This window comes from Abrus precatorius, unplaced genomic scaffold (genome assembly GCF_003935025.1).
Source record: "Abrus precatorius isolate BTA unplaced genomic scaffold, Abrus_2018 Scaffold1, whole genome shotgun sequence".
NCBI lineage: Eukaryota > Viridiplantae > Streptophyta > Magnoliopsida > Fabales > Fabaceae > Abrus > Abrus precatorius.
This window is the reverse complement of record NW_020874291.1, coordinates 2,439,816-2,463,213: the sequence shown is the minus strand read 5'-3', so window position 1 is coordinate 2,463,213 and position 23,398 is coordinate 2,439,816. Positions and strand designations below refer to the sequence as shown.

Genomic DNA, 23,398 nt, shown 5'->3' with positions numbered 1-23,398 from the left:
CATTGCTTAATTTTTAAATTATAAAATCTTTATTAGCTAAACAAATTAAAGATAAAACGTACATATATTCTTAACTAAAGATGCTTAAAAATATAATCAAACTTTAAAATAAATAAATATTATTAACTATATAATTTAAAATGTATTATTACAAAGAATTTGTTAATAAAAAAGTGATAATGACTTGTAGCAAGAAGCATTCTCATGAAGCGTGAGAAAGCAAAATCAAAGCGAGGGACAAATTGGACAATTTAATAGCTCGTATTGCCCAATCAAAGATGCTGGACAGAATTAGTCAACGAAACGTATTTACTCTAACAATTTAATTTCGATAAATTTATAAATAATATTAAAAAGTATAAAATAAATTAATTTATTACATGAATTATAACTAACTTATATACTTAATCATTTTTTAAATAAAATTATTTAACTTTTCTAAAAAATTAAATTTATAGTTTAATTTTAATTTTTAAAATATTTAATTTATTTTACTTCTATATTTTCTTTATAAATACTTATTGATTTATTCAATGACTTGAATTATTGACCAGTATTTTGCACTCGAAAGAGTCTATACACCTGTTCAAATTGAAATGTCCTGTTTACTGCGTAAAATTACAAAAATAACATTGACGGAAATAAGATTCGTCACAATATAATACGTGAAATATTACTAACACATATTTTAACGAAAAATATTTATTTAAAAATAAAAAGAGTGAACCCATTGTAAATTTTAATAAATTACAATAATAATTAAAAGTATGTTAATTATTAATTAAAATTTATAAAAATTTAAAAATATTAATTTATAATAATAAATAAATTGAAATTTATATAACTTTTAATAAATTTCGAGACATGTACACCTGCTGCATGCGTGTCGGTAATTTAACCTAACAATTTGACCTCAGGCCAATGAGATAATATAGAAAATTCTAACGAAGAAAATAATTAAAAAAGATAACATATGAAAAATACTCCATATAGAAGGTCTTATACTTAGTATAATATTTTGTATTATTAGTATAATATTTTGTATATTTAGTTAATAAAAATACTACAGGTATATTTTTAAAATAATTGTTATAAAGTTAATAAATTTTAATATATAAAAAATTATAATTAAATAATAATATATTATAATGTATTTTAATTAAATTTATTGTATAAATTTAAAATTGGGTATATCAAAATCCATAATTTATACATCTCAAGGATTATTTACGTTTTAAATTTATAGATCGAAGCAATTCCAGCAAGTAGTATATATAAGTTAAGTAATTCGTAAATTATTCGAGTTGGATTAAATTGTTTAGTTAATTAAATAAATAAATTGAAATTTATATTTAATTATTTAAATAAACTAAACACAAATTTGATAAAATTAACATTAATAACTTTTGGTAAGTTTATATACATATTTAGATAATTATAATTTTATTTATGTTTAATTAAAATTTATAAATTGATATTATTATCATTATTATTATTTATTTTTAAGAGTTATAATTTTTATGATTAAATTGTTTAGTTTAATCAAGTCATTTTCATAAAAGTAAAATTATATATTTTTAATATTTTAATATAAATATTTTTAAATATTAAATTAATAAAAAATTCAAAATATGTAAAAGAAGAAATTATAAAAAAAATAATTATTGTTAAATTTCAATTTTTTATTAAAATAAATTTAAACTTTAAATTTAACTTATTTAACAAAATTAATCAAACATAAATATCTTTTTTCATAGGTTAAACTTAAATTTTAAATATTCAACTTAATTTAATTATATTTTGAATAAGTACGAAAGAATTTACGCTATATTTAACAATAAAGTTTTAAAAATATTTTATACAAATATTATTTAATTTACCATTGTTATTATAATATAAAATATTTTTAAAAACAATGATCATAACTTTAATTGCTTAATTATTTGTTATTTTATAAATATTCTAAAATTTGAATTCAAAAAATTTATCTTATATATTTTCTATTTAAAATTTCTAAAATGTGCACTACTTATCTTGTTAGTTGAGCCATCAACATTTATATTAGTAATCTAATTTTTTATTTATTTATTATTTAATTTAATTCAGATTCAATTTAAAGATGTAAGGGTGAGGATTAATCTGGATACAACTTGAGTCAGAAATCTAGATATGATATATAAAATTTAATTCAAATCTAACTCAGATCAAGAACCTAAATATAATGGATGAGGTTTAATATACTTGGATGTAGTGAATAAGTTTATTATTAAAGTTTTTTATATACGCAAAAATTTGAATCTAAAATTTTATTTAAATAATACTAAACTGCTAATATCTGATATTTTATTTAACAAAAAACTATTCAATTATTTTATATTATATGATTATATCATCAAACTAAATTAATTAAAATTTGATCGACCAATGGGAGAAATATAAAGATTAAGAAAATCGAATCTTAAATTTTGCCGACAAAAGCATAAGAAAAGAATAAAATTACACAAACAATCCCTATCCATGCCTCAAATAAATGAAATGAATAAATAGAAAGGATAGAGAGAGTTGACCACACAACTTAAATAAGACCAAAGAAATAAAAATGGTTATTTTCGACCAAGTCGGTCATTACCAATTTCATGCCTACCTTCCACCACGTCACCACTTTGTCTCATGCTCTCACAATCTCAGCCCCACGCGGCACAGATTAACCATTCAAATGAAAATAAAGTCAGCTGCGTGCTTTCTCATCCCTCTTCAATACTCTTCAATTTTCTTATAGCCATATTTTTCGTCCACCATCTTACCTACAAAATCAAGTAAGTATTTAATTTTTTTAAAATGTTAAATGTATCTATTTTTATTTAATATTTTCTTTTGTAAAAATCTTTTCAAATGAAAAGATATAAAATTATTTAATAGTTATCATTTAATTTAACTTAATTTATAATATCACAACTTAATTTTGTTCAAATTCATTGTATTTCTTGTAATTGAGAAAGTTTAGTATTTTTTTTATTTGTGAAATAATCTAACCGTTGATTTTATATTAATAAATAATAAAATAAGTGATTTAATTAAAAAAGGCATTAATATTCTCTCATTTTTAAGATATCAAAAGAATTACTATCATTAATTTAAAGAGAACATAAAATATTTTTTTAAAAATTTACAGGTATCACAATAAATATTATTATTATTATTATTTATTTATGTAAACCTAATTGTAAGTCATAACTTTTTAGTAATGTTGGATAATCCAACCTTTCATCCAAAGAAAGCCCAAAGTGAATGGATCCTTGCTTAGTTTATTTATGCGAAAGTTTCTTAGTTTACCTGTCGATGAAGAAATTTTGGTCCAATTCTTTGGTCAATTTTAGAGCTAATCGCTTCCCTTTTAGTTTATGCAATTGTTGTTTTCAAGGCAACGACAAATCATCAATTGGCACTCCCAGATGTGACAGTTAAACCTGACTGAATATTCCACAATTATAATTAATTCCACCTGCTCCTCTACCTTTTGTCCATTACTTTACCCACAAAACCCCAATGTTCATGATTTGGGTGAAAGTGTAAAGCTCTTATGTGCTGATATATGCCTCGCTCTACTTCAATTTTTCGATTCAATTGGGTCTCAATTTGCAGTTTTGTAGAATAGAACTACCATAAGCGAAATTAAATAATTCTTATTGTAATCTTTAATGTGATGTTCATATACACCCATGAATTAAAAATGGTGCAATCAGGCATAACAGCCTCTATACAAATGTCACTATAATACATAAATATATTGGCTGAATATCCAAATTCCAAATCTTCCCCTTCTTATCTTTGGACACTCTTGGTGAGTCCAGAGTGTTCATTTCATTATCTGTTGCTGATCTTGGTAACTTCTGTTCTTGTATTATCTGTAATTTCAACCCTTTTATGCTGGTATAGCTTTGAAAATATCATCAAAACTGTTTTGATTTGCAAATATATCCAGAAGAGACAGTGCCTAAAATATATATATAAAAAAAAATGATGAACCAATTTAGTTGACCATTTCTACATATAACGAAGGATCAATAGTATGTTCCTCAAGTTGATGATGAAGTTAATTACTTACCTCAGGCACACTCAGCTCAAGACGAAACTTTGGACCATCATAGTGGTGAAGAATTGGTCTGAAGGAATCCTCTTCCAAAGGCTCACAAACTTTCCTAGTAATCACTTGGACCTGTAATCATCATGTATTGGAATTCATAAATTTTCACAAACTAGCAAAAGTAATATAATACATTATCATTTAACAAGTTTTTATCGCACAGCTAGACTGAAGATGATATATACCTGAGCAGGAAAACGAGATTCATTAGGACACTTCTTGTCTTCCCAAGCCGTTGGATCAATATTGGATCCTCCAAAACTTGCAGCCTGAACAAACCCAACCAAACATGTTATTACTCTTAAAAAGAACTTGTAAATTTCAATTTAAAGACACAAGTGATGGCCTAATCTATAACATGATAGACAAAATTTAGATATAAGTGATTTTACTGTTACTTTTCATTAAGACTATATAAATTATCAAGATAAAATTTTAATTATAAAGATTGCACTAAATAGTAATTATATTGGTCCTAAATTTGGTCATAACTTGATTTTCAAAAGCAGCAGTTTCATTGGATTAAAATGAAGCATAAAATGGGAAAAGAAAATACACACGCATGCATACCTCAAAGATACCGTGGAGTTGGTGAGTGGAGTAGTTGTACAGAAAAAGGGGCAACCCTGGAGTTATTGCTCTAACTGAATCTCTGTATCGCGGAGGCAGACCTACAAAACACAAACATTTACCAAGAAAACCAATTTAGATTAAGAAAACAATAAAGTTACATAGACAATTTCAAATTGAAACATTAGTTTTGACAAAAATACGGTGTTTTCCTCTAGCAATTAGCAATGGAAATTATTGACAATTCAATTCCTCGAAAGATTCATTTTACTCTTACTGAAAAATCTAGGGAATGAGAAATTAGAGTATAGTAATAATAATGATTTGATTACCAAAGAGCTGTCTTTTGAGATTCTCTGCCATGGTATCGTTGTTGCAAACAAAGATGTAGCCTCCAATGGTTTCATTCTTGGGAAGAGACTCTGATGGTGGGAGAGTCTTGAATCTCTTGTCAGAAGCAGTCTTAGTGACATCATTATTAGTGTTGTCCCCATGCTTCTTGTTACTGTTGTTGGTGTAGGTGTTTTTCTTGGCACTTTTGGGTGGGTGAAACTCATCTTCACCCTTGAAAAATGACTTGTAGTTGTAGCCCTTTAGATTGATGTTGAGGTTGTTGTTGTTGTTAAGGTTAAGATAGGAGGAGGTGGTGGTGGGGTTGGAATAGATTCCCTTGTTGAAGCCTCCAAGATTGTTGTTGTGAGGCACAGAGAAAAGGGGTCCATTGGAATTGTTGATCTTCCACCCATCATTGAAATCACAAGGCTTTGAGTTGAGATTGTTGAAGGAGTTGATGTCACTGCCATTCACATCAAAGTTCCTCCTCTGATCAGGCCTCTTTGAGCTGTAGCTGTTGTTCCAAATGGAATAATCATTTAGAGACAGATTAGCCAAACCAGATTCAAGCCTCAACTGGTCACTGAATTGCCAAAATTCATTGTTGTTTTCCATGGCCAAACAGATCCTTAATCTCTAGCAACTGTGTAGTATTCAAGAATGATATATGGTGCTAATAGATATGAATCACTGAACAAATTAAAGAGAAATGAGGAGAGAATAAGTGAGAGTGGAAGGTTGGAACAGATCACAGTATAAAATGGGAGAAATGGAAAAGACAGAGGACAAGTGTTAAATAAAGATTGATGAGAGGTGTGCAATTTCTAGGAAAGTTAAAGGGGCAGGCCATTAACTTTTGCGCGTGTAATTGTCAAAGAGGGAAATGAAATTCTTCCCCCATAACATCATGATTTTGATATAAGGAAAGTGAATGGAAGAAAAGATAATTAATTAACCTTCATTATCTTTTAGCTGTTATTTAAGGTTTTGCATAAGAATTAAGCAATAACTTTTGTGTTCTAGTTTTCATTAAAATTAATATTTCATTTTTTCTTACATCCCCTTATTTTTATTAATTAATAACATAATAAATGAAAAAATTGATGTTGTTTTGAATTTTTAAAAATGACAATAAATAAAACCAAAAACAGAGATTAATTGCTAGAATAATATTAAGCTTTTCTGTAGTAAATTTTAATATTTATTGAATAAAAATGCTCTTTTTGTATTTTTGAAGTATTAATGTGTTTAGTATTTTTATGAAATATTAAGAGATTTAATAATTAAATACTATGAAAATATAGCATCACTTTAATTTTTTATTCATTAAATTGTTTGAAAGAATTAAGAGCATATGTCCATGTTTTTCTACTTAAGCAGTATGAGACGAAATTATTTTAATATAATAATAATAATTATTATTATTATTATATTTAATTTATAATAAATACTGATATTAATATTACAAAATTTTAATTTAATTTCACCTAATATAAAATATTCAAAGGTTTCATTTTCGTTTCTGGTTTGTTTCATTAGGTGGAGCGACAAACGACGAGGCAAACCGCGTTTAATAAAAGAAGAGAAAGTGGAATGAGATTACTTGGAGAGTCGAGTGGGCAATTTCCTTGGTTTGATTTTGCAACCTTTCTAGAAGGTGTAGTTGAGTAGAGGTCCCACTTTCGAGTTTTATTATACAAAAATAGTGAATTATATTTTTTCTTTTAAAATTATACAATTTTTTAGAAAAATTCAAATGTATTATAATTTGATTTTTTTTTTGTTAAAAGCATTGCTATTTTTTTTTCATATTTTTATTATCAAATACTTTTAAAATAAATTTTATACTATTTTTATCAATCTTTCAAAAAGTTCAATGAACTCAGTGCATTTTTTTTTATAAAATATTAAATACTTATTATTGTTATAAAATGTTCAAAAGTTTGTTTTAATTATATATTTTTTGGTTAGAATTTAATTATAATATTTTTAAAATGTTTTAAATTAATTCATATTAACTGTTCTATGTTAAATGATGAGTTAAATAATAAAATTTTAATTTATTAATATCATTTCATTTGATTATTTTAAATATTTTATTATTTAAAAATTAATATTATAAAAAAAATCTTAAAAAATTATATTAACATAATTACAAATAGGACTATTTGCAAATGTGTGGTGCACTAATCACTTTTTCCAAACTTAAATTCAATGTGAAGGGTTACGCTGATTTTTATTGTGCGAGCCTTTCTCTCCATCATTGAGTCAGAAAGAAGATTCTTTTATTACAAATTTTGAATAAATAATATCAGAGAAAAAGAAAAGTTTGCTGATAAAATTCAACAATCCAAATAAAAAATCCTTAAATTAAGAGAAAAATTCTAACTTTGTTCTAAATAAAAACAAGCTTTGATCCACCGTACTCAAAGGCTTGAGATTGAAGATTTTTTTACTATATTTTTTTAAACTTTTTATCTAATATTAACTTTTAAATAATTAAATAACGTAATAAATGATGACTTAAAATTTTATTATTTAACTTATTATGTAACATAAAACAATTAACAGTAAAAATTGATTTCAAATATTTTTAAAATGTTAGAATTAAATTTTATCAAAATTTTTTAAGGATGAATTTCAGAAATATTACTTTTATAGAGACGAAAATTATAATTAAACTTATTAAATAGTAAAATTAAAATTAAAGTAATTTATATATTCGATGAAAACGTGCAAGAGTTGTAATTTTTACACATTCAAATAAAAAAATTTGAAAAATTTGATCACAGAAATAAAAATTAGACTATAAATAAAAAACACAAAATAGTAAATATATATAATTTTTATTTGTATGACATAATTTTCTAAATACTTCTGAATATATCAAAGTTGCAGTCATTTATATCTTAATATTCTTATACGTTTTCTGATGAGAATTTTTTAGTTTTAATTTTCCGTATTTAATTTTTTATTCAAATAATTCAAAGTTTATATACCATGAATTTGTACAAATGGTTTGGAATAGAAAAAAAATATATATATATATATATAATTTTGATAAATTTTGAATGATTTTGTAAGATGTGATGCTAGGATTTAAAAAAAAGTAAATACTTAAAATTAACTTTTGTATAAAATATTTCAATTTCAATTATTATTGTTGCTATTTTGCATGTTTTTATATATGTCACACTTTGTAAGTGAGATACGTCATGTAAAAATGTCTTTTAATCAATTTTTGTATATAAATAGTAATTTTGAAAGATTGGAAATTCTTTTTTTTTTTTTGTTAAATATTAATATTTTATTAAGAATAAATTTAAAGTAAAAGAATACTTTAACCTATTATAATTCTAAAGAAATTAATAATATATGTTAAGGAATCATTAGTTAATTTATATACATAATTGATTTTCTTGAAATCAGACTCTGCTACAAACTACTTCCAAGAACGATATTTAATAGAATTAAACATTTTACTAATATTTAATACACTGTTATTGAAAATAATATTATTCTGTTGAAACCAAATTGTTCATATTACTGCAAATCATACCATTACAACTTCCCTCTATATTTTTTTCTATATTGGATTCCACACATGATTAATAAAGTGCAAAGTTTTAGGAAAGCATAAAATTGACACCAAACTATTTGAACAATATGTATTACAGTCTCATAGAAAACACAATGCAAAAGAGGATGCACTATGTCATCATCTTTAATATCACACAGCCCACAAGTTTATGAGAAAATCGGCAATCCATGTTTGGTCAAGTTCTTTTGCACTAAGACTGCATTAAGCAATAGACGCCAAAAGATATATTTTATAATGATTTTTAATTTAATAAATTTTATAAATTAATAATATAAATATTTTAATTATTAATAAGATATTTTTAATAAATAATTAAATTGTAAAATTTTAAGATTAAATAAAGAAAATTAAATACATAATATAAAAGCAGTTATATAATATAAAATAGAAGATAATTTAATCTTCAAATTTGTTTTATTTAACAAAACTTCTGCTGAAAATACGCTAACATGGAAAGAAGTAACATATTTTTTAATGCAAATTTATACACAAAAAATGTGAATATTATTTGTTATTAGAAATCTTATAAATTTGTCGAGAGATAACCCTTCTTATAGACTCTTTTAAGTTAAAATGGTCAAAAGTTATTATCTAAAATTAAAATTTACTTTTTTTAATGGGACTTCGAACCTAAGTCCTCATGTATTTTATTTGTAAATTAAATATAATTAAGAGATTTTTAAATAATTTAAAGTATTGAAAATATTTATCTTTAAAAAAAAATTAAACATATACTTAGAGAGAAATTATTTTAACGAAATAAAAATAAATATTTTTATCTTAAAATTTTTTAATCAAAATTATAAAATTTTGTAAAATACATTAAATTACTTTTAAAAAAAATAAAATCATGCTAACACGTGAATATGGAGAAAATAAAAATGAAGATGGTATACATGTAATATATAAATTTAGTGTATAATGTAGGAATGAATATGTGTTGAAGGTATAGTGTCGGTTGGTAAAATTTTGAATTACAATTTGATAAAGGGTTAAAATATGATAATAATGAAAGAAAGTAGTAAGTTGTAAGAGAAAAGGTGTTGAATGTGTCGGTTGTGAAAGGATCACATAGATTTCTTAGGATGAAATAAATACAAAAATTTTTAATACAAAATATAAGGTGGGACTCCTGCACTAAAATATAATTAGATGATTTAGAATATGAATTTTAATCAAAAGAGATAAGGAGAAACCAAGATAAATGAAGACTGGACAAGCAAGATATAAAATCAAATAAAACAACAATTGAATCCTAGGAGACAATAGAAATGTTTCCTTTTAGACACCTAGCTCAACTAAATGGAAAAAGGAAAAGGTAGGACAGATGATCAAACCTTATGATTAATAAATTTATAAGAGGAATTAGCTCATAACTAGCAACTAGTCCAAATACTATATAATGTAGACCAAACATAATGTGAGAAGTACAACCTAACAATCCTTTTTTTTTTCCTTTTTTTTTATTCTTGGCTGTTATAACATAATCCTAATAAGTATGGAGTGAAACTAGGAAGATATGATATAAGAATTAAAAAAATGAGAACTTTTTTGATTAAGTTATAATTGTGTGATAAATAAATTCTTCTTGTGTGTTTATTGTGTAAATTGTTTTAATTTTATGGACTCGCCCTTTTTGTGTGTGTTTGAAATATCTATTAGTTAGTATGTATTATATGTCGTGTGCAAATGGGAACAAATATAATCAAGATGTGGGTACGATGACAATGACAGTAACTAGTAGACTATTTATTAAGAGTTAGCTAGATTGACCCTTGGTTTAGTTTTTGAAATGGGTTGGGAATCTCGTTGCACTACCAATTTACCAGTTGAGATCACCTTTCCTTTACCTCTATATGTCACCGTTGTTTTGTTTCTCCTTATACCTACTAGAGTTGCCCCAGCCCTTATGGATATTGAAAGTCCTGTCCTTGATCCTACCCTAGACAGTGCCCTTAATACCCATTCACCTTGACCATTCTCGCCTCCTCCTCTTCCTGAACCTGAGTGGGTGGATGTTCATGTGATTAAGTCATCTGTTCGACCCCATCCACCTCCCCAATCTCTCTGACTTTTACTCATTGATGAAGCTGGACATTCTCACTATAGCCCTTCATTACCTCCTCTTATTTCACCCTCTTGTATATCACCACCTACCTTTGGATGGTGAAAAGATGTAGATGAAGACCTACCTAGTCTACCTACTGACCTTAATGAGACATTGTCCACTTCATTAGATCTTGATCCTTTAGAGGAATAAACCTCTCTGAATTGATGTCTTTTTTACTTTTGTTTGTTTTGGGCTTTAGGAAATTAGGGAGTTGATGATATTTTTTTTGCTTCTTTTTTATTTGTATAATAGTATCCTCCCTAGTGTGTGGTAGATATATAGTATACTTGTTTATCTCTTGATAGTTGGATGACAAAATTGTTGTATATAAGTGGTCCTCGTACTGTTTAATCCGACTTTAATTGGGTACTATTTTGATATCCCCGTTGATATATGAAATATGTTAAAAATCTTATGGATGAAACTTCCTTTAGTATGATACTAATGACACAAGAATAAATACATACATATGTATGTGATTCTCTCATTTATATACCTAACAATTGACTTAACAAGTTAAATTATTTTAGGTTATGCACATTATATCTCTTTTAAATTTATCTTTATGTGAATGTCCACTATATATTAAGTTTAAAATGTTCAGGTGTCACATCTGTTGCAAAACATGTATAAATTTTGTAGGACCTCCTTAGTGTTTCTCCTGAATCCTTTGTTTCTCTTTCTATCTCTTTCTCTCTTTTGGATGTATTTACCTCACCAGAAAAGGAAAAAATGATTATAATATTAGTATGTATATATAAGTGTAGTTGTGTGAATGACATGTAGTTATTCACTTATTGTATTGTTATTTAAGTTAAAGGAGTATAGTTACGCAGTGTAAAAATGGGATGATATATGACATATTAGGTTACACTTTAAATGTAAGTGAAAAAAAAAATATTTTACCTAAAAATAGTAATGTGACATTATATAAAAGAGAATAAATTTATAAAGTATCTCTCTTTCTAGAGGAAGAACTCACAAATATAGAATAAAAATATATTAGTTAATTGTCTATGTAATGTATAGAGCAATTATTTTAAAAGTAGTAAGTAACATGTCCACTGCACATAAGTTTTTAGTTATTATTAAATACTAATAAATTTAATTATTTTCCATAATTATTATCAAATTTTAATTAATTTTTTAATACAACATTTAAAATATATAATAGGATTAATTGAATTTTAAAACAAAAATATTTTTTTATTAATAATTATATTAAATAAAAATTTAACAAGATAAAAGTTTTAAAATAATTACAAGTTATTCAAAAACTAAAATTTAAATTCATATTGAATTAAAATAAAAAGACACGATAAATGTCATATTAAGAAAATAACCCCTTAAAAACAAAAAGTCATATGTCATTAAGAATTGCCTCAATCCAGTGAGATTTGATAGTCATGATATATATTTGCATTGGCAGTACCTTTTAATTGAGGCTCACATAGGGTGAGTTAATTCTTTCTATTTGGGCCATAAAGTCATAGACTAGTTAACCTTTTCACAACCGTTATAACAATATGATTATCTTTCTCCATGATTTTTTTATTATCCTTATTATTTGTAAGCGTTCTAGTTTTCATGTTTGTCCTTTGTTATAATGTTCCATCAACTGTTTCATTTGTTATCTAGGATAGGATAGTAGAGGGAGTCCAATCCCTCACATGATGGCCATAATCCACCTACACCGAGAACAAATCATGTAGAGCCCCTTTTATTTTACCTTGTATTAGTAACCTTTTAATCAAACCTTATCATTGGTTGGGTAAGATTCAACTCCACACAAACCCTAACAAACCTTCCTTATTCCATATTCAACGTATTCTTATTCACACGTACATATGTGTCCCCAGAAAACGACTCCATGGCTAAAGAAAGCTTTTATCATAAAATACCAAATTCAGACTTGAAAAATTTATCCATGTCAATATACAAGTGATTTTGGCACATGGAGAAATGGACTCCAAGAACTAACTTGTGATACCAAGATAATGATCAAAGATCATTTAAAATTCTCCATTCATCACTATCTCTCTATCACGTAATAGTCAAATGTAACCATATAAAATTCATTGACCATATCTATGATGTCAAGGTTCTTAATAAGCTTCTACAACTATTTCAATCAGTCTTTTGTTATATGATAGAGTCAGACGCAGTACAAGGGAGCCCAAACCAAACTCACGTTACACGGGCTAATTTATTAACTAAAGTTTACTGATCATTATATTATCTTATTACTGTTTTTATCCTTGATATATTTTCTTTTATTTCATAAGTGATAGCTCTAGATTAGTTTTTTTTGGCCATCTATTTAGGAAAGTTGTTAAGAAGGCCATAGTATTTATATTCCTGGCAATTAGCTTTGAAATGGAATAATAATAATTCAGCAAATTCATTTTTGGTTACTTGCGCTCGAAACATGAGAAATCCATGGTACCTTAAGATCGTATCAATTGGTATCTAGAGCCGGTTACGATCATATCAACACCTTGCTCATACACATGGCCACTAATAGAGAACAGTTTGAGAACTTGGAAAACTCGATGGGAGAACTTCGCGAATTAGTGGAACGGATCTTGGTCACTCTCGCCAACAAAAAAGCAAAGCGCAAGCACCGCAGGGTGCAAAGTGGTATAGGACTATCATCCTCATTGTCATCAATGGGATCGGTGCCCACCGACTCCAACACTGACAATGCGGGTTCTGGATCCAGTTCATCAATGCACAGTAGGAGGACCAATGGCAGCAACGATGGAAAGAAGAAGCGGACCAGAAATCCACTCTTCTTAGACTTTCCCAAATTTGTTAGGGATGACCCTCGTGTATGGCTAGATCGAGTGCGACAATACTTTGTTGCCCAAGATGTCCATGGATCACGAAAGGTGGCCCTGACATCATTCTATTTAGACGGAAAAGCCAACTAGTGGTGGCGCTGATTTTTGTATGCAAATCGTAAGAAGAAGATTATGTGAAAAATGTTTAAAAAGGGGTTGTTACTGCGGTTTGGTTCTGCTGAATATGTTGATGCAAACGAAGCAATCAGCAAGCTTGACAAGTAGGTGCATTCTGTGAATTCTTGGGAGAATTTGAAAGGCTGATGAATTGTCTTCCAAACTGGCCTGAGAGTGCATTGATGGCGGCCTTTATGGCTGGGCTAAAGGAAGAATTAGCAGGGGACATACGCTTGCTTAAGCTAAGGACCTTGCAAGCGGCCATTGAACTAGCCAAGCGAAAGGATGAACAACTTCAACGTTCAAGAAAAAGCATGGTAGGGGGACCACGTGCTAACTCACGGCCAACACCCATAGCAGTGGCATCAATTGTCACAACGGGCCGTACCAACCGTGCACCAAAGAAACTTTCTTTGGCTGAGATGCAATAAAGGCACAAAAAAACTTTTACTTTAATTGCGATGAAAAATTCGTTCTAAGACACCGTTGCAAGAACGCACAATCACTTCTCATTGAAGTGTGCACAGAAGATAAGGGCAGTAATAGCGAGTTAGAAGGCAACGCTGATGTTAAGGAGCATTTGGTGTCATTAGATGCATTAGTCGGGGGATCAAGCGGCAAGACATTATGAGTCAGTGGGCTATTGCAACAGCAACAAGTGTTCGCGTTGGTGGACAGTGGGGGTCAAGCTTGAACTTTATAAACCCACACTTGGCACAACAACTCCGTCTACCAGTCACTTGCATCAAACCCTTTACAGTAAAGGTTGCCAGTGGTGAGAGGCTAGAATGTCGAGAGAAATATGAAGCAGTGTCCTTCACCATTCAAGGCCACAGCTTTTATATGACTCTTTATGCCCTTCTGATCAAGGGATTAGACATCGTTTTGGAAATCCCTTGGCTGGTGAGTTTGGGGCCAGTTACAACAGACTATCAACGCCTTACAATGACTTTTCGCTTAAGAGAAAAGGAGTTCTGTTTGACGGGACTTAACCAGAAAGAAGTTAAGGCAACCGACTTTAATGTTGTGGTTCGAGAATGGAACTGAGGGGAAGAACTATTTTGTCTAATGGTTTGCGGGGAGAAACATCAGATGGCCATATTGCTAGAGAATCAACAAAGCAGTCTGAAGAAACTCTTAGATGAGTTTAGTGATGTGATGGAAGAACGGAAGGGACAACCACCAAGTCGAGTGTTTGATCATCGAATTCGACTGATCGATGGGACTCAAGCAAGTAATATGGCACCATACCGACATGCCCACTTTCAAAAGAATGAAATTGATAAGCAGGTGAATGAAATGTTAAGCTTAGGCCTCATCCGCCCAAGCATAAGCCCCTTTTCCTCGCTCATGCTTTTGGTAAAGAAAAAAGATGGAACGTGGAGGTTTTGTACATATTATCGAGCACTGAACACAACAACAATAAAGGATCATTTTCCAATCCCACAGTTGACGATATGCTAGATGAGTTATTCGGGTCAACTTATATCAGTAAGCTAGATTTGCGATCAGGTTAAGATGTGCACAAGACTACCTTTCAAACCCATAATGGCCACTATAAATATCTTGTGATGCCATTTGGATTGTGCAATGCTCCATCCACCTTCCAAGTTGCCATGAATGACATCTTCTGACTACATTTGCAAAAATTTATCCAAGTTTTTTTTAATGATATCTTGGTGTATAGTACCACATGGGAGGCCCATTTGGAACATCTGAGATTGACACTCTTGATTCTGCGCAAGCATCAATTCTTTGTTAAACTTACTAAATGTCACTTTGGGAAGGAAGAGATAGAATATTTGGGGCATTTTATCTCAAAGGAAGGGGTGCAAGTTGACCCGAGAAAAGTTGAAGTCATGGTAACTTGGCCCAAACCAGCAACCATAATCTCACCTAGAGGATTTTTGGGCTTAACATGGTACTACTGTGAGTTTGTACATAATTATAGGGTAATTGCTAGACTGCTCATGCAATTGTTGAAAAAGGGATGCTTTGGTTGGGGGAAGGATGCAGAACAAGCCTTTGAAGCCTTGAAAACAACCATGACAACTACATCAATCTTAGCACTACCAAACTTTTCTAAAGGCTTCGTGATTGAGACTGATGCCTTAGGCAATGCTGTTGGAGCAGTCTTATCGCAAAACGGACTACCAATAGCTTACCTGAGCAAGGAAATTAGTGACAAGAAAAAGGCTTGGTCAACTTACGAAAAAGAAATACTTGCAATTTTGGAGGCTATAAGAGCATGGCGACAATATCTATTGGGTTGCAAATTTCAAATCCACACAGATCAGAAGAGCCTTTGTCACCTTCTTGGGCAAAGGATTACGACCCCTAAGCAACAAAAGTGGCTAACAAAGTTGATCGAGTTTGATTATGAGATCGTGTACAAACGAGGAAAAACATAAGGTGGCCGATGCATTATCTTGATATGGACAAACTATGACCACAACAGAGTTGGCTGCTATATCTTAGCCAGTTTGGGCTTTATGGGAGGAAATAGCCCAAGCTACTGCAGCGGATCGTTCCTTGGTTGAAATAGTGAGACAGGTGTAAGAGAATACACATCCAGGAGACGACTATCGACTGAGGAATGGATGTCTTTGGCTTGATGGATAAATTATTGTGCCAAATGACTCGAAGTTACGAGAGAAACTCTTGCATGAGCTCCATTGTTCACCATCAGTAGGGCACTCAGGAATTGTAAGAACGCTTAAGTGAATTTCACACTCTTTTTCTTGGACAAGCATGAAAGCAAACTTCTTCGTTATGTTCATCAACGTGACACTTATCAACGTAACAAGGCAGAAAATCGTGTGCCTGCTGGTCTATTAGAACCACTACCTATATCAAAGGTGGTGGTATGGACTAATATCTCTATAGATTTCATAGAAGGCTTACCTAAGTCCAAAGGAAGGGATACAATTCTGGTGGTTGTAGACAAGTTGAGTAAATACGCGCACTTTATTTCTCTTACTCATCCTTTTTCAGCAAGAGATGTAGCAGATGCCTTTGTTAGAGGTGTAGTGAAATTACATGGTATCCTTCAGTCAATAGTCTTATATCGCGACCATATTTTCCTAAGCCACTTTTGGCGAGAACTATTCAAACTACAAGGGACTGAGCTAAGGACTAGCTCTGCCTATCATCCACAGATAGACGACCATACAGAAGTAGTAAATCGGTGCCTTGAGCAATACCTGAGATGTTTTGTATTCCTGCAACCCAGATAGTGGGAACCGTATTTGGCCTGGGCAGAATTATGGTACAACACTTCATACCATCAGTCCATTGGAATGTCTCCTTTTGAAGCTGTTTGTGGTAGGCCTCCTCCAACTTTGGTGCATTACGCATCAGGATCAGCCTTGGTTCATGAGGTAGATCAAACATTACGCACAAGGGATACAATAATTCAAGAACTTAAGGACCATCTTGCTACTTCAAGGAACAAGATAAAGCAATTAGCAGATAAACATCGTCGAGAGGAGGTTTTTAAGGTTGGGGATTGGGTATATCTAAAGCTACAGCCATATAGACAGCACTCGGTTTTCAAACGAATACACCAGAAACTTGCGAACAAATACTTTGGGCCATTTCAGATTGTTGATTGGGTTAGTTGAGTTGCCTATCAATTACACTTGCTTGAAACTGCAAAAATTCACCCAGATTTTCATGTGTCCTTGTTGTGTTGGAAAATTAGGGACCAAGCCGTTATCCAACCTACCTTACCACTATACGAAGTGGAGGGAAACCCAATTATTGAACTAGAAAGGATCCTGGATTATCGTTGGGTTGTAGGAAGCAATAAACCTAATCAAGAGGCACTGGTTCAGTGGCGGGCACTTTCAGTTGAGGATGCCACATGGGAATCCGTACAAGTGTTGCAGCAGCATTATCCCAACCTGCACCTTGAGGTCAAGGTGCCTTTTCAAGGGGAAGGGAATGATAGGGTCAAACGCAGCACAAGGGAGCCCAAACCAAACCCACGTTACATGGGCCAATTTATTAACTAAAGTCTATTGATCATTATATTATCTTATTACTATTTTTATCCTTTGTATAATTTCTTTTATTTCATAAGTGATAGCTCTAGATTAGTTTAGATCCTTATTTTTTGGCCATCTATTTAGAAAACTTGTTAAGAAGGCCATAGTATTTATATTCGTGACAATCAGCTTTGGACAGGAATAACAATAATAATTCAACAAATTTATTCTTAGTTATTTGTGCTTGAAACGTGAAAAACCCATGGTATCTTGAGATCATATCATTATTGTATCGAATAAGACAATATTCAGTCTTTTCTACAGAATAAGAGAACCGAATACTCCCTCGGTCAGATTAAGCTGAGTACCCTCTCAGCCAACATTAAAGGTAATTAACCCAATTAAAGGTAACAACCAAATCATTAATCCTCTCCAATTAAAAAGCCAAAATTAGGCTGACTCAGCAAACCCATTAGCCCATAATATTGCCTATAAAAGGAAGGTAGGAAATACATGTAAAAGGTTGACTTTTCATTATTAAATAGCATTTATTATTCAGAACCGAATCCTGACTTTAGCATCGGAGTGCCTTTTGTAGGTACCCCACGTCAGCGATAGTCAGAAGGATGTCACCGTTCCAGAGTAAAGACCTGAAGACTAGTGTTTCCTTAGCAGGAACAATTATATTGAATCCCACAGTTTTCCTAAAAACTTAATCATTGACATCCTCCCATGAATGAGATAATTCGTAAAAACGCTGCCATGCCACGAGTGAAGGAGCTCCTCGCTGAGACAACGTGAACAAGAGATGCAAGACATAATCAGAGATGATATTAGGCACCAACGAATTTTAATTCTGACAAGTTAACGCCGCTAGGTTTTTGGACTTGCTGTCATGAAGAATTTGTAACTTTTTGTTAACATTCTTTGTGGGACGCAAAAAATATATATACACAGAAAGTTTATAAGAATAAGAAGAGTTGAGACTCGAGAATATATAAACTAAGTATCATCATTAACAAGTAATAAAAAAGTTTAGTAGTTAATTTACCAGCGTGCTTTTTTTTTTTTTTAACAATATTCATATATCTTTTTTATTTTCAACTACTAACTAAAAGTAATTTTTTCATTTTTGTTTCTATTAATTTTAACCATTTAATTTCTAAAACCCTCCTTTGTTTACTTTTGTTACATTGAGCCCATCAACTATACTATTTTTTAAATATTAATTTATTTATTTTAATTATTAAATTGATTGTTTAACTGCTTTATAGAACATTTTTTTATCTTTACATTGAGACCCTTTGTTTTTTTTCTTTTGTGGAACACAGTTACGTACACGTGAGCCAAAATTGTTTACTTCTGTGACTCCTCAATTGTCCTAATGTAGTTAACATTGCTTAAACAAAGGTCAAAATTTAACACAAAGTGTCAACACATTTATACAAAACAACTGAACTCTCCAACAAGCATATCAACCTGGCAGTTACGTCAATCCATACTTAATAGCATATCCATACCAATGTCTTATAATTTGAACGCTCAGGTAACGTTGATTTTTAAAAATATGCTAAAACAAAGCATAAAAGATTATATTAATTACATCCAATAGCATGCATTACTCTTTTGAACTTTGTCTTCGGACTGCAAAATGCTATAAAAATGTCAGCATTTTCTGTTAAAGTAAGGAGCATAACCACATTGTACAATGGCCAACACCATAGTTAGTCTGTTTTCAATAGTCCTTCTTTGCATTGTATCAGCACAAGGGAGAAAAACACTTCAACCAAACAGTGAATGTTCAACATCCGCTCCTATTATTAATGATGATGGTATCTGCAAAATTATGGTAGAGAGCCAAGGTTACACATGTGAAGAACATAAGGTACATATTACTATTTCTTGTTGCATTTTGAAGATTATGATGGCATTTTTGGCAATTAAATTTTGTTGGACTTAGGTTACAACCGAGGATGGCTACATCTTAAGCCTTCAGAGGTTGCCGGTGGGGCGGTCCGGTAAGAAAGCAGACAAGCCACCGGTGCTATTACAACATGGAATCTTTAGTGTAAGTGTTGCAATAGAGACAGATACATAAGAGAAGCAAACGTGTGGTTTGCTGTTATTTTAGAAATGTATAGAAAAAAGGTGTGAGCACTGAACTAAGATGAATTGTGTTTGGGTGGTTTCAGGATGCCATAACATGGCTGTTCAATTCTCCAGATGAATCATTGGGATTTATCTTAGCAGACAATGGGTATGATGTGTGGCTTGCCAATACTCGTGGCACAAAATATAGCAGTGGGCACACATCACTTAGTCCTAATGACATGGTGTTTTTTTGCTTCTGTGATACATGCACTTTAGAGTTTCAGTTAGTTGATAGCTACTCTAATGGATACTTGAATTTTAAAATATGTATAGGCTTATTGGGATTGGTCATGGGATGAATTAGCCAGTTATGATCTTCCTGCTTTTGTTCAGTATGTGTACAACAATACTGGTCAGAGAATTCACTATGCAGGTCATTCCTTGGTGAGTTCTTAATTTCTTCCACTGTGTTTTTGGGTTTTCTTGCGCCGCAATCAATACATTTTTATAGTTTATAATTTTTCTAAGTTTTAGTTTTGATCCAAGTGAGTGTCTATTGTGACTTTTATTTAGGTGATTTTTGTCTAAAATATCTTTACTATTAATATATTATAAGAAATAAAAAAATTGTACGCCAGCTGATGACTGAGGCCAAATCCAAGTGATTTTGAAATTACAGGGACTTAAATCTAAACTTTTTAAGGTGTGAGGATTAAAATCAAAATGGAAAAAACTACAATGATAAAAATGTATTTAATCCTCTATCATTTCTAGTGTGTATGTATAACAATTACTTGAAATTTCAGGGAACTCTAATGGCTTTAGCTGCTTTCTCTCAAGGGCAAGTGTTGAACATGTTAAGATCAGCTTCATTACTTAGCCCAATTGCTCACATGAATCAGATTGCATCACCGCTAACAAAACTTGCTGCTGACACATTTATAGCTGATGTGAGAGACAAAAGCTAAATCATTCAGTTATCAATTAAATATAATTTAACATGGAAATAATTTTCATTTTCTTGACAAACAGGACCTATACTGGTTAGGCCTACGTGAATTCATTCCAAACGGGTAATGGAAAAACCTTATGGAAATTTGCTATCTCTTTCTTCATAGACAAAAGAAACTTATAAGGAAATTTAACAGTAGCAATGTGTTTCCTAATGGACAGGGATGCTGCAGCCAAATTTGTGGAAGGCATTTGCCATAATCTAAACTTGAACTGCTCAAACCTAATGACGCTTTTCACAGGTACTTCAATTGCTCATTGCATGAATATTATTATAATTTCCAAATTTTGATCATTCGGGAAGAGGGAAGGAGATGTGGAAATTTTCAATACCCAAAATTCAAGCCATGTTGCATATAACCTAATGGCTAATATAGCTCTCACCACTTGAGCTATACTACAAAGTTTAAGGTTTTCATCGTATGTACATATTCTTACAAACACGAAACGCTTTTGTAGGCTTGAAGAAAGATTTAATATTAGGCTTTTATAAAAGTATATTATAATTTTATTTAAAATTTCTCTTTCAAACCTTTTGAAATGTAAAATTATTGATTAAAATGATGGAATTAATTTTACTTAACATTTCAATGGTGAATTAAACGGATCTATTTAGGAGTGTTTAAAAGAGTTAAAGATTAAGTTACGAACATAGTTTATGTCGGTATTTTTATTTATTTTTACTTATTTTAACAACTTAGTATATAACTTCTCAAAATGAACTTTTTTAGTTATTTCAATTAATTTCTTGATAAATTTGATGTCATAAGACTTCATTTGATAAAAAATATTGATTAAGTACTTTATTAAATTATTTAGTACTTATCTAAATGCACTCGTAATTTTTTTTTTTTTGAGATATTTTTTCATCTTTAGTAAAATGATATTATTTATCTTTAAAAAGTATAATTAGTTGTACATAATATGATTATAACTCTTCATCTCGGATGAGTCAAATCATAAAATGAGAAACTTATTTTAATAAAAAAGTTTCCTTGATAAATTAATATTATTTATCAAAGTATAATTATTTTTTAGAAAGAATATTATTAGTAAGTTCAAAAATAGTATATGAGGCCTAAAGCAAGGGCTTTACCGTTTGGGCCGGCCCTGCAAACACTAACATTATTTTGATGTTGTTTGTCATGAAATTTTAGGTCCAAATTGCTGTGTAAATTCGTCGAGAATATACGTCTTTCTTGAACATGGACCACAACCAACAGCAACTAAGAACTTGATCCATCTATCTCAAAGTATGTCTACAATAATAAGCAACATTTTTTGGCTGTAACGTCGTGTCATTTTGAAGCATTTCTTTACGCATATTTTACTAAGACAACTAGTTTCCACAAAATTTCTTATTCATCCCACTCATGCATGTTTCTCTATGTGGATTTTGAGTAGTGATCAGAACTGGAAAAATAGCAAAGTATGATTATGGTGATCAAGGACAAAATATGCAGCATTATGGGCAACCGGTTCCTCCTCTATATGACATGACCCAAATTTCAAATGGGTTCCCTCTTTTTCTCAGCTATGGAGGACAAGATATGCTATCTGATGTAAAGGATGTGCAAGTTTTGCTGAATGACCTCAAAGATCATGATGGGAACAAGCTCGTGGTATTGTTCAAGGAAAATTATGCTCACATCGATTTTGTTATGGGTGTCAATGCTAAACAAATGATTTATGATCCTATGATCACTTTTTTCATGGCTAATTGATTTTACATGTATTATTAATTATACTTCAAATCATGCAAATATTATGACTTAATTATGTTTTTATTTCTACCAACATAGTATTATTTGAAATTAGTCTTTAAAAAAAAATTATTACAATTTAATTTTAAAATTTTAAAATATTTAGAATTAGTCTCTGTTGTCTATTAAGTTTTGTTTAGTGACGAGATAGATAATAAAAGTTCAACTCATCATTTATACATTATCGTTATTTTTAATATTTAATTATATAAAAGTTAATATTTGTAAAAAGTGTTTCTTCAACTCCTTTTCTCTTTTTTTTGCATTTGATATTACATTACACTGATGACACATGTGAGACTAAGAGAAAGAGAGATATTTAGCTTTGCATTGTTGGATTTGGAGGAAGAAGACTTAGTCTTTATTGTTGTGAGACTTGATTTTCATCATCTTTATCGAAATCCTCTTCTAATTAAAGAAGCAATCTCTTAATCTTCTCTTTGCTTCTAGTTCTCAAAAAGAAACCCTTTTAACACCATAATTGTAATAGTAGCAACAATGAACACAGAATAAACAAGAGCATAAGATTAAGAAAAAAAGAACTCTATAACAATTATTATTGATTTGATATGGGTTTCTTACAAGAAATGAACACTAGTACGAGTATAGCAGTAATTACATAATAAATGATATAAACAAGATTAAAAAGAAATGAACTATAAGAGAGAGAAAAGGTTCAGCTAAACAATTCCATCCATGCTTTTTTTCACCAACCATCATGACTTTTATGCCATTGCCTCACCACATAGTCCCTTAACCGTAAGTTGGTTATTTTGGCCCACAAACTTTTTTTTTTTTTCTCATCAGTTGCATCTGTTGCCATGTA

At 30.2% G+C, this 23,398-nt stretch overlaps 1 protein-coding gene and 1 pseudogene across 2 annotated transcripts; one reads left to right on the top strand and one right to left on the bottom strand.

Moving 5' to 3' along the window:
* Positions 1-2,445: 2,445 nt before the first annotated feature.
* LOC113856085 (B2 protein-like) lies at positions 2,446-5,980 on the bottom strand. Of its 2 annotated transcripts, none has more exons than XM_027487750.1 (5): positions 5,047-5,863; positions 4,715-4,815; positions 4,330-4,413; positions 4,106-4,216; positions 2,446-2,804 (listed from the first exon to the last, which is right to left on the bottom strand). In XM_027487750.1, the coding sequence occupies exons 1-5, from the start codon at positions 5,660-5,662 to the stop codon at positions 2,745-2,747; spliced, it is 972 nt and encodes a 323-aa protein (XP_027343551.1). In that variant the 5' UTR covers positions 5,663-5,863; the 3' UTR covers positions 2,446-2,744. The 2 variants fall into 2 exon arrangements, with proteins under 2 accessions (XP_027343551.1, XP_027343540.1); XM_027487739.1 differs by lacking the exon at positions 2,446-2,804 and adding an exon at positions 3,667-3,994 and having other exon boundaries at positions 5,047-5,980.
* A 13,435-nt stretch (positions 5,981-19,415) lies between these two features.
* LOC113858196 lies at positions 19,416-22,533 on the top strand (annotated as a pseudogene).
* Positions 22,534-23,398: the final 865 nt, after the last annotated feature.

Bases quoted from the DNA above. Each gene is read 5' to 3' on its own strand.
- LOC113856085 (XM_027487739.1), bottom strand. From the start codon at position 5,662: ATGGAAAACAACAATGAATTTTGGCAATTCAGTGACCAGTTGAGGCTT. The intron at 4,816-5,046 runs GTAATCAAATCA...TGTGTTTTGTAG, and splicing joins TCTCAAAAGACAGCTCTTTG to GTCTGCCTCCGCGATACAGA. The intron at 3,995-4,105 runs GTAAGTAATTAA...TATATATTTTAG, and splicing joins TTGAGCTGAGTGTGCCTGAG to GCACTGTCTCTTCTGGATAT.